Below are 12,765 nucleotides of genomic sequence, written 5' to 3'. Positions count from 1 at the left end.
GTATCTAAGGCACGTGTTCTCATTCCCCTGTATCTAAGGCACATGTTCTCATTCCCCTGTATCTAAGGCACGTGTTCTCATTCCCCTGTATCTAAGGCACGTGTTCTCATTCCCCTGTATCTAAGGCACGTGTTCTCATTCCCCTGTATCTAAGGCACATGTTCTCATTCCCCTGTATCTAAGGCACGTGTTCTCATTCCCCTGTATCTAAGGCACGTGTTCTCATTCCCCTGTATCTAAGGCACGTGTTCTCATTCCCCTGTATCTAAGGCACATGTTCTCATTCCCCTGTATCTAAGGCACGTGCTCGTCTCGAGCTTCGTGAGAAGGCCACAAGTCAAGATGCTGAAGACGTGGTTGTGATCATGAAGTACAGTCTAATGGATACTTACAGTGATGACTTTGGAAATCTAGACTTTCAACGGTCACAGCATGGTTCAGGCATGAGCTCCAAAGCTGTGGTACGCATGGTGGTTAGAGAACCCTGAATTTTATAAATGGTTTGCTCTGATTGAATAGCTAACTATATGTTATCTTGTATATTTGTTTCAGGGAAAGCGATTCATTGCAGAGCTGGGTCGCATTGCTGACAGAGAATACAATTCTATTTTTACTATCGACCAAATGCGAGCAGTAGCCAAGGTACCACATTTAGGGCACTTTCCATTTAGTTGGACCAATTGGTCTGGGCAGCCAGTTCTCAAATGTCACGCATCAGTCTTTAGAACTGGTTTGGGCCACGCTGGTCCAGTTCTAAGAACTAACATGTATGATTTTGAGAACTGGTTGCTAGGACTGATTGCTTCGAATTTTGTAACCTGTTGTTTTTATAGGTCACATGATCATTGTCAGCCATGTTGGATGATATATGGAGACCTCCAATATGATGTAAACGGATCAGTGAGCTCTTGTAACGTTTCTCATATTTTATTTCCTTTTTTTCCAGGATCTTCGCCTACAGATTCCAAGTTTTGAGGACTTTATTTACTCGCTCAATAATCAAGGCTTTTTGCTCAAGAAAGGAGCTCGTGTTTATCAGCTACAAATAGCAAGTTGTCTCTGATTTCACCTTGAGTCAACACACATATGAAGCTACTTCTATTATGTTACATAATTCCTTTTAAGTAAGGCATAGTTCTCTGTGTATCTTGCCACCTAACAATTTAGTTTTACATGTTTCAAAGTAAATCTCACTTGTTTTGTCACGCCCTATGCAAATCTTTGTTGAAAGCATAAAGTATAAGCTCTCTCTAGTCTTTATGAAAAAGACAATTTTTTTGAATACAGACAAGAAATTTTCACTATTAGACATGACATGCGATCCTGACTTTCGATTGGTTTTACCTGTGAACCAGTCAATATGTGAGAATCCCACACCATCCAATCATCACACTAAAAAACCTTGTTAAAGTCACAAATTATCAGCAATGTTGTTTTACGACAAATGTTTAAGATAACATTAAAAATACAATTTTTGATACTTTTTAAGTTTTCATATATTTTTGGTTTTTTTTTTTTGGCCAAAAAGCATGGACTATAGCCCATGGTTTTGGTGAATTTTGGGTGTTTTTCACACCTTTTTCAAAATGATGCATTATTCAAAGAAAGTCGAAAATGGGCCATTTTTGGCCAAAAAGCATGGACTATAGCCCATGGTTTAGGTCAATTTTGGTTGTTTTTCACACCTTTTTCAAAATGATGCATTATTCAAAGAAAGTCGAAAATGGGTCATTTTTGGCCAAAAAGCATGGACTATAGCCCATGGTTTTGATGGATTTTGGGTGTTTTTCACACCTTTTCAAAAAATATGAATTATTTATTTCAATTGAAAAATGGGTGTTTTTGGCCAAAAAGCATGGACTATAGCCCATGGTTTTGATGGATTTTGGGTGTTTTTCACACCTTTTCAAAAAATATGAATAATTTATTTCATTTGAAAAATGGGTGTTTTAGGCCAAAAAGCATGGACTATAGCCCATGGTTTTGGTCAATTTTGGGTCTTTTTCACACCTTTTCAAAAAATATGAATAATTTATTTCATTTGAAAAATGGGTGTTTTTGGCCAAAAAGCATGGACTATAGCCCATGGTTTTGATGGATTTTTGGTGTTTTTCACACCTTTTCAAAAAATATGAATAATTTATTTCATTTGAAAAATGGGTGTTTTTGGCCAAAAAGCATGGACTATAGCCCATGGTTTTGATGGATTTTGGGTGTTTTTCACACCTTTTCAAAAAATATGAATTATTTATTTCATTTGAAAAATGGGTGTTTTTGGCCAAAAAGCATGTACTATAGCCCATGGTTTTGGTCAATTTTGGGTGTTTTTCACACCTTTTTCAAAATGATGCATTATTCAAAGAAAGTCGAAAATGGGCCATTTTTGGCCAAAAAGCATGCACTATAGCCCATGGTTTTAATGGATTTTGGGTGTTTTTCACACCTTTTCAAAAAATATGAATAATTTATTTCATTTGAAAAATGGGTGTTTTAGGCCAAAAAGCATGGACTATAGCCCATGGTTTTGATGGATTTTGGGTGTTTTTCACACCTTTTCAAAAAATATGAATTATTTATATCATTTGAAAAATGGGTGTTTTTGACCAAAAAGCATGGACTATAGCCCATGGTTTTGATGGATTTTGGGTGTTTTTCATACCTTTTTAAAAAATATGAATTATTTATATCACTCGAAAAATGGGTGTTTTTGGCCAAAAAGCATGGACTATAGCCCATGGTTTTGATGGATTTTGGGTGTTTTTCATACCTTTTTAAAAAATATGAATTATTTATATCACTCGAAAAATGGGTGTTTTTGGCCAAAAAGCATGGACTATAGCCCATGGTTTTGATGGATTTATGGTGTTTTTCACACCTTTTCAAAAAATATGAATTATTTATTTCAATTGAAAAATGGGTGTTTTAGGCCAAAAAGCATGGACTATAGCCCATGGTTTTGATGGATTTTGGGTGTTTTTCATACCTTTTCAAAAAATATGAATTATTTATTTCATTTGAAAAATGGGTGTTTTTGGCCAAAAAGCATGGACTATAGCCCATGGTTTTGGTCAATTTTGGGTGTTTTTCACACCTTTTCAAAAAATATGAATAATTTATTTCATTTGAAAAATGGGTGTTTTTGGCCAAAAAGCATGGACTATAGCCCATGGTTTTGATGGATTTTGGGTGTTTTTCACACCTTTTCAAAAAATATGAATAATTTATTTCATTTGAAAAATGGGTGTTTTAGGCCAAAAAGCATGGACTATAGCCCATGGTTTTGATGGATTTTGGGTGTTTTTCACACCTTTTCAAAAAATATGAATTATTTATTTCATTTGAAAAATGGGTGTTTTTGGCCAAAAAGCATGTACTATAGCCCATGGTTTTGGTCAATTTTGGGTGTTTTTCACACCTTTTTCAAAATGATGCATTATTCAAAGAAAGTCGAAAATGGGCCATTTTTGGCCAAAAAGCATGGACTATAGCCCATGGTTTTGATGGATTTTGGGTGTTTTTCACACCTTTTCAAAAAATATGAATTATTTATTTCATTTGAAAAATGGGTGTTTTTGGCCAAAAAGCATGGACTATAGCCCATGGTTTTGATGGATTTTGGGTGTTTTTCACACCTTTTCAAAAAATATGAATTATTTATATCACTCGAAAAATGGGCGTTTTTCGCCAAAAAGCATGGACTATAGCCCATGGTTTTGATGGATTTTGGGTGTTTTTCATACCTTTTTAAAAAATATGAATTATTTATATCACTCGAAAAATGGGTGTTTTTGGCCAAAAAGCATGGACTATAGCCCATGGTTTTGATGGATTTTGGGTGTTTTTCACACCTTTTCAAAAAATATGAATAATTTATTTCATTTGAAAAATGGGTGTTTTAGGCCAAAAAGCATGGACTATAGCCCATGGTTTTGATGGATTTTGGGTGTTTTTCACACCTTTTTAAAAAATATGAATTATTTATTTCATTTGAAAAATGGGTGTTTTTGGCCAAAAATCATGTACTATAGCCCATGGTTTTGGTCAATTTTGGGTGTTTTTCACACCTTTTTCAAAATGATGCATTATTCAAAGAAAGTCGAAAATGGGCCATTTTTGGCCAAAAAGCATGGACTATAGCCCATGGTTTTGATGGATTTTGGGTGTTTTTCACACCTTTTCAAAAAATATGAATTATTTATTTCATTTGAAAAATGGGTGTTTTTGGCCAAAAAGCATGGACTATAGCCCATGGTTTTGATGGATTTTGGGTGTTTTTCACACCTTTTCAAAAAATATGAATTATTTATATCACTCGAAAAATGGGTGTTTTTGGCCAAAAAGCATGGACTATAGCCCATGGTTTTGATGGATTTTGGGTGTTTTTCACACCTTTTCAAAAAATATGAATAATTTATTGCATTTGAAAAATGGGTGTTTTTGGCCAAAAAGCATGGACTATAGCCCATGGTTTTGATGGATTTTTTGTGTTTTTCACACCTTTTCAAAAAATATGAATAATTTATTTCATTTGAAAAATGGGTGTTTTTGGCCAAAAAGCATGGACTATAGCCCATGGTTTTGATGGATTTTGGGTGTTTTTCACACCTTTTCAAAAAATATGAATTATTTATTTCATTTGAAAAATGGGTGTTTTTGGCCAAAAAGCATGTACTATAGCCCATGGTTTTGGTCAATTTTGGGTGTTTTTCACACCTTTTTCAAAATGATGCATTATTCAAAGAAAGTCGAAAATGGGCCATTTTTGGCCAAAAAGCATGCACTATAGCCCATGGTTTTAATGGATTTTGGGTGTTTTTCACACCTTTTCAAAAAATATGAATAATTTATTTCATTTGAAAAATGGGTGTTTTAGGCCAAAAAGCATGGACTATAGCCCATGGTTTTGATGGATTTTTGGTGTTTTTCACACCTTTTCAAAAAATATGAATTATTTATATCATTTGAAAAATGGGTGTTTTTGACCAAAAAGCATGGACTATAGCCCATGGTTTTGATGGATTTTGGGTGTTTTTCATACCTTTTTAAAAAATATGAATTATTTATATCACTCGAAAAATGGGTGTTTTTGGCCAAAAAGCATGGACTATAGCCCATGGTTTTGATGGATTTTGGGTGTTTTTCATACCTTTTTAAAAAATATGAATTATTTATATCACTCGAAAAATGGGTGTTTTTGGCCAAAAAGCATGGACTATAGCCCATGGTTTTGATGGATTTATGGTGTTTTTCACACCTTTTCAAAAAATATGAATTATTTATTTCATTTGAAAAATGGGTGTTTTTGGCCAAAAAGCATGTACTATAGCCCATGGTTTTGGTCAATTTTGGGTGTTTTTCACACCTTTTTCAAAATGATGCATTATTCAAAGAAAGTCGAAAATGGGCCATTTTTGGCCAAAAAGCATGCACTATAGCCCATGGTTTTAATGGATTTTGGGTGTTTTTCACACCTTTTCAAAAAATATGAATAATTTATTTCATTTGAAAAATGGGTGTTTTAGGCCAAAAAGCATGGACTATAGCCCATGGTTTTGATGGATTTTTGGTGTTTTTCACACCTTTTCAAAAAATATGAATTATTTATATCATTTGAAAAATGGGTGTTTTTGACCAAAAAGCATGGACTATAGCCCATGGTTTTGATGGATTTTGGGTGTTTTTCATACCTTTTTAAAAAATATGAATTATTTATATCACTCGAAAAATGGGTGTTTTTGGCCAAAAAGCATGGACTATAGCCCATGGTTTTGATGGATTTTGGGTGTTTTTCAAACCTTTTTAAAAAATATGAATTATTTATATCACTCGAAAAATGGGTGTTTTTGGCCAAAAAGCATGGACTATAGCCCATGGTTTTGATGGATTTATGGTGTTTTTCACACCTTTTCAAAAAATATGAATTATTTTTTTCAATTGAAAAATGGGTGTTTTAGGCCAAAAAGCATGGACTATAGCCCATGGTTTAGATGGATTTTGGGTGTTTTTCATACCTTTTCAAAAAATATGAATTATTTATTTCATTTGAAAAATGGGTGTTTTTGGCCAAAAAGCATGGACTATAGCCCATGGTTTTGATGGATTTTGGGTGTTTTTCACACCTTTTCAAAAAATATGAATAATTTATTTCATTTGAAAAATGGGTGTTTTTGGCCAAAAAGCATGGACTATAGCCCATGGTTTTGATGGATTTTGGGTGTTTTTCACACCTTTTCAAAAAATATGAATAATTTATTTCATTTGAAAAATGGGTGTTTTAGGCCAAAAAGCATGGACTATAGCCCATGGTTTTGATGGATTTTGGGTGTTTTTCACACCTTTTCAAAAAATATGAATTATTTATTTCATTTGAAAAATGGGTGTTTTTGGCCAAAAAGCATGTACTATAGCCCATGGTTTTGGTCAATTTTGGGTGTTTTTCACACCTTTTTCAAAATGATGCATTATTCAAAGAAAGTCGAAAATGGGCCATTTTTGGCCAAAAAGCATGGACTATAGCCCATGGTTTTGATGGATTTTGGGTGTTTTTCACACCTTTTCAAAAAATATGAATTATTTATTTCATTTGAAAAATGGGTGTTTTTGGCCAATAAGCATGGACTATAGCCCATGGTTTTGATGGATTTTGGGTGTTTTTCACACCTTTTCAAAAAATATGAATTATTTATATCACTCGAAAAATGGGCGTTTTTCGCCAAAAAGCATGGACTATAGCCCATGGTTTTGATGGATTTTGGGAGTTTTTCATACCTTTTTAAAAAATATGAATTATTTATATCACTCGAAAAATGGGTGTTTTTGGCCAAAAAGCATGGACTATAGCCCATGGTTTTGATGGATTTTGGGTGTTTTTCATACCTTTTTAAAAAATATGAATTATTTATATCACTCGAAAAATGGGTGTTTTTGGCCAAAAAGCATGGACTATAGCCCATGGTTTTGATGGATTTTGGGTGTTTTTCACACCTTTTTAAAAAATATGAATTATTTATTTCATTTGAAAAATGGGTGTTTTTGGCCAAAAATCATGTACTATAGCCCATGGTTTTGGTCAATTTTGGGTGTTTTTCACACCTTTTTCAAAATGATGCATTATTCAAAGAAAGTCGAAAATGGGCCATTTTTGGCCAAAAAGCATGGACTATAGCCCATGGTTTTGATGGATTTTGGGTGTTTTTCACACCTTTTCAAAAAATATGAATTATTTATTTCATTTGAAAAATGGGTGTTTTTGGCCAAAAAGCATGGACTATAGCCCATGGTTTTGATGGATTTTGGGTGTTTTTCACACCTTTTCAAAAAATATGAATTATTTATATCACTCGAAAAATGGGTGTTTTTGGCCAAAAAGCATGGACTATAGCCCATGGTTTTGATGGATTTTGGGTGTTTTTCATACCTTTTTAAAAAATATGAATTATTTATATCACTCGAAAAATGGGTGTTTTTGGCCAAAAAGCATGGACTATAGCCCATGGTTTTGATGGATTTTGGGTGTTTTCACACCTTTTTAAAAAATATGAATTATTTATATCACTCGAAAAATGGGTGTTTTTGGCCAAAAAGCATGGACTATAGCCCATGGTTTTGATGGATTTTGGGTGTTTTTCACACCTTTTCAAAAAATATGAATTATTTATTTCATTTGAAAAATGGGTGTTTTTGGCCAAAAAGCATGGACTATAGTACATGGTTTTGATGGATTTTGGGTGTTTTTCACACCTTTTCAAAAAATATGAATTATTTATTTCATTTGAAAAATGGGTGTTTTTGGCCAAAAAGCATGTTTAGTTTTAGTTTTAGTTTATTTACATTATTAGCGTCTATATATCTGTTACAAATATTTAAGACTTAATGCTAATAACTATTAATACATTACAATCTCACAAATATAAATTTACAATACATTTACAATATTTCATAAGTTATATCAAATTATTAAGAAAAAGAAGAAAATGTAATATGTGCAGATGAGGAATACTTAGGCACATCTTAATATAACGGTGGTTCTATTCTTTATATTAACTAGATATTCATTGAAATACTGTTATTTCTTTTGCTGAAACAATCATATATATATTTTGCTACTATTTTTTGTATTGATTTCTTTGGATTTATGATAAAAGCAAATTTTTCTTCGTTTTTTAACCAATTTTCTATTCGTAATTGTGTTATATTTTCAATCTTATCAACAAGATATTTTCTTTCATTATAGTAATTTGGGCATGTTAGTAGGAAGTGTAATTCACTCTCTACTTCAATTTGGCATATCTGACACACTCTTTCTTCTGGTTTGGTATATGGTCTTGTATATCTACCTATTTCAATTTGTAAACAATGATCACTTATTCTTAGTTTGGTCAGACTTATTCTGTGTTTAATATTAGTTACCTCTCTTAAGTATTCCTCTCGCTTATAATCTATTTTAAATGTTCTATATGTTCTTAATTTATTTTTCTGTGAATCTTTTCTTCCCGAATCGTTATGTATGTCTGCAAGCCAAATTTGAAATTCTTGATCTTCAATTCTTTGTCTAATGCTTTTCATCAGCTTAGTTAATTGGTAGTCAGTCATTCTTTCACTTGTATTTTGCTGCCATAAATAGCTTAGACCTAACTTATCAAGGGCTAATTTTATTTTCTCTGTCCATCTCGAATTGTTCGAACTCTGTAAGAAACTATCAGCTATTGTCTGATCTGAGAGTTTTGATTTATCAGTATCAGCACGATTCATGTATTTTATCCAAAATTTGATTGCCCTTAATTTTGCGTAAACTCTTATTGGGAAGAGCCCTAATTCTGCTCGGCATGCGTTATTAGACGCTTTTTTACTTACTCCTAAAAGCATTTTACCAAATTTTATTTGCACTTTTTCTAGTGGATCTATATTTAAATTTTTCTTTGTTCCCACACCCCAGACCTCGCTACCATATAACAAGATTGGCTTGATTAAGCTATTGAAAAGTCGTATTGTGAGATCTATATCTGTTCTGAAGTGATCGCCCATATCCTTACGGAGCTTAAACAAGGCTTTGAGAGCTATTTTCTTAAGTTCTTCTTGAGCGATGGAAAACGTACCTATAGAGGAGAATAACAAACCAAGATATTTATATGTTTTCACGTTTTCAAGTCTTTTGCTATTGAAGTAGAATTTATACTTATTCATCCGTTTGCCATTATTATTGAAGACGATAATTTTTGTTTTATCAAGATTTACAGCTGTTTGCGAAATATTACAGAAGTGTTTCAATTTCTTTAATTGGTGTTGAAGCCCTTTTTGCGTTGTTGATAGCAGAACTAGATCGTCTGCATAAAGAAGACATTTAACTAATGAGTTATTAACTTCAGTAAGATCTAACTCTTCGTCGTCAAATACTTCTGGTAGATCATGCAAAAATATGTTAAATAAGGTAGGGGATAACATACAACCTTGTTTTACCCCAGTGTAGCATTTAAAGGTATGCGTTATTTTATCTTCTACTTTCACAGCTGATTCATCATTTGTATACATAGAAACAAGGACCGAGAAGAAACTTCCTTTTACCCCAACTTTACTTATTTTTTCGAATAGAATTTTTCTTGAAATGGAGTCAAATGCTTTTTTGAAATCTACGAAGCACGAGAACAGTAATCTACTTCCTTTTTTTCTGGTTTTGACATATTTATCGATCATTGATTTGAGGACTAATATGTTATCAACTGTACTGTGGTTTTTTCTAAAACCTGCCTGCTCAGTTGTAAGAATATTATTAGTTTCAAGGTAATCTACCAATCTTTTATTAAGTATCTGCGTAAAAAGTTTTCCAAGAGATGATAAGAGGGTTATCCCTCTATAATTTTCTGCCAAACCTGCGTCACCTTTTTTATATATTGGTATAATGAGACCATAGCTCCATTCCTTCGGAAAGACGCCTGAGTGAAGAACTGCGTTAAACAGTTTTTCTAGTGGTTTAAGTAACTGTTCTTTTCCGGCTTTCAATAATTCATTTAATATATTATCTCTACCTGGGGACTTATTATTCTTTAAAGAAGAAATAGCATTGGCTATTTCATCTTGACTTATGTTAGAATTGAGATCAGTGTTATCCTCTTCGTCTATATTTTCAGATACTGAATCAGTAAGCAAATCATTTTTATTTGAATTTTGTTCCTTGAACATATTGTAAAATTGATCAATCTTTACCTCTTTTCGTTTCGATTGAAGTTTTGCACCTTTTAAATTAAAAGCTGTTTTTAATTGCTTCCATACTTTTTTGGGGTCCTTAAAGTCTAATTCTTTAATTTTCGCTTCGTAATATGCACGCTTTTTATTTCTGCATATTTTTCTAAAATTCTTTTTCCTTGTTCTTAAATTTCTTCGTAAGTTTTGGTTGTTTGGATCGTTACAAATGGATCTACCGATTCGTAATAAAGATTTCTTTTCAGTTTGACATTCTTTGTCAAACCAAGGGTTTACCTTCCTTGATTCTTCAATAGTTTTGGAATATCGAAAACCTGCTTTAATACTTAGTTCCTGAATAACATTGGTAAATTTTTTCACACGTGAATTTATATTTGTTTCATCTATGATATCCTCTGAGAAAATATTCTCCAGCTTTGCAGCATAGTCTTGTTTAAGTAATTGAGGAATTTTTGATGTTGCTTGATCATTTGAGGTTAATTTCTGGTGTGTACCTGAAATACAATCTATGTTATGTGCTTCAGGTTGGGTATCTCTGGGTCGCCTAATATTTATGTTATATGATAGTTGGCAGTGGTCTGAAAGGTGTGGTTTAAGATCATGTACTTTAAAATAACGAATGCCTTGTAATAAATTTTGACTGGCAATGACATAATCAACGAGGCTACTGCCATTGTATTGATAACAGGTTCGCTTTCCTCTGCTATCTCCAGTTGTTCGACCATTTAGTATTCTAAAGTTATTTTCGGTACAGAATTCTATCAAAGATGTACCTCTAGAATCCGTGACACTGTTATCTGAAGATTGTCTCACGTTTGAAATGTCAGATACATAATCCTCGGGTAAAGACTCACAGAAAATTTGACTATCTTCATCATCTATAATAAATTCTTGTAAATTGCCAGTTCTGGCATTAAAATCGCCTTGAATTATTATATCTCCTTTGCTGGATAGCCTAACAACATCATTTTCTAAATCCGATAAGTAATCTTCTCCTTTTGAATTTTCATAAGATGTTGGACTAAAATAGATTGTACCTATGTAGATGTTGTTGGGCATATTGAAGTATTTTTTATCTAATTTACACCAAATAACATTGTCGTTATTTGTGTTAATTAGTGTAACACCTTTAGTAATTTCAGATCTCACATATAGTGATATGCCTCCATGCTTTTTGTATTTAGACTTAGGTCTACATTTTGTGTAACATTTAAATGAGGCCATTTCTAGATCACTTTCAGGATCTGAGTGAGTTTCTGCTATCCCATATATATCATATTTGTCAATGTCATTTTTGACTTCTTGTAATTTTAATTTATTGCCAAATTCTCTACTTTTGTACCCGTGAATATTCCAAAAACCCAACCGTAATGGGATGGTCATATGTATAACAGAAACTGTTGTATTTGACTATCTTTAGTTGCTATATATATTATATAATTATATAACGGTAATGTCTAGTCCGCTATATATATGTATGTATATAGTGGGAGAAAATATATCACTCAAAGAATCTAAATAAAATATATTAATTAAATGTACTTATCCAGTTTGCTAAGGGCTGCAATGCCTTCCAGAGTCCTTCATGAGTTGATCTGTTACCATATTCAGAGAAAGTTGACTTGGGCCAATGTTGGCCATACTGGCTCCTTGTATTGCGGTAGTATGATGGTCCTTTGAAGCGCTGGTAGTTTTCGTTTCTTATTTGTCTTCTTGGCACTTTTCTGTCGTCTTTTATTCTTCTATTTAAGTTCAAATATTTCTTTAAATTTGCGGCTAATTTTCTCATCCCTTTTTCTGAGTTTAGATGTAGATTATCATAGTAAACTTCTTGGTCTATCGATCCATCCTTTAATGTAGCAATATGGTCATTGTTCATATATTGTACAGCATGATTTCCTTCGCTTTGGCAAAGCCTTTGTGTTGCGCTGTTCACTGTGTCGATTATATCATTCTTTGTATTGTTGTATCTGTGGAAGATGATCCCCGAGAGGATTATCTTAGCGTTAGGCCACCTTGATTTACATTTCTGTACAATTTCTTCAATGTTTTTATTTATTTCGTCCAGCGATTTTTTGAAGATGTCATTTGTGCCGGTGTGCACCACTATTTGATTATATTGTCGTTCACTTTCAAAATTGGCAATAAAATTTATCATCTCCGCAGTGCCTCCTCGAACATATTCTTTTTTGATGTGATTTTTTACTGAAAGTTTTTTTTCAATTATTCCTTTCATGGACTGGCATGGCATGGACTATAGCCCATGGTTTTGGTCAATTTTGGGTGTTTTTCACACCTTTTGAAAAAATATGAATAATTTATTTCATTTGAAAAATGGGTGTTTTAGGCCAAAAAGCATGGACTATAGCCCATGGTTTTGATGGATTTTGGGTGTTTTTCACACCTTTTCAAAAAATATGAATAATTTATTTCATTTGAAAAATGGGTGTTTTAGGCCAAAAAGCATGGACTATAGCCCATGGTTTTGATGGATTTTGGGTGTTTTTCACACCTTTTCAAAAAATATGAATAATTTATTTCATTTGAAAAATGGGTGTTTTTGGCCAA

At 32.8% G+C, this 12,765-nt stretch overlaps 2 protein-coding genes across 4 annotated transcripts in view; one reads left to right on the top strand and one right to left on the bottom strand.

Moving 5' to 3' along the window:
- Window positions 1-1,480, top strand: part of LOC116299491 (DNA helicase MCM8) — a 62,451-nt gene extending 60,971 nt beyond the window's left edge. For all 3 annotated transcript variants that reach the window (XM_031708189.2, XM_089040783.1, XM_089040782.1), the window contains 3 exons: window positions 300-461; window positions 553-642; window positions 947-1,480. In XM_031708189.2, the coding sequence (XP_031564049.2) occupies window positions 300-461; window positions 553-642; window positions 947-1,063 (369 nt within the window). In that variant the 3' untranslated portion in view covers window positions 1,064-1,480. The remainder of the gene's footprint in view (window positions 1-299; window positions 462-552; window positions 643-946) is intronic.
- A 6,563-nt stretch (window positions 1,481-8,043) lies between these two features.
- On the bottom strand, window positions 8,044-12,420 carry LOC148904999 (uncharacterized). Its single transcript, XM_089024002.1, has one exon. It carries the CDS (start codon window positions 11,578-11,580, stop codon window positions 8,044-8,046), a length of 3,537 nt encoding a protein of 1,178 aa, XP_088880128.1. The 5' UTR covers window positions 11,581-12,420.
- Window positions 12,421-12,765: the final 345 nt, after the last annotated feature.

Source organism: Actinia tenebrosa, unplaced genomic scaffold, assembly GCF_029948245.1.
Source record: "Actinia tenebrosa isolate PJP-AT-01 unplaced genomic scaffold, QUT_ActTen_1.0 PGA_scaffold8__29_contigs__length_14323225, whole genome shotgun sequence".
NCBI lineage: Eukaryota > Metazoa > Cnidaria > Anthozoa > Actiniaria > Actiniidae > Actinia > Actinia tenebrosa.
This window is presented reverse-complemented; position numbering and strand designations above follow the sequence as displayed.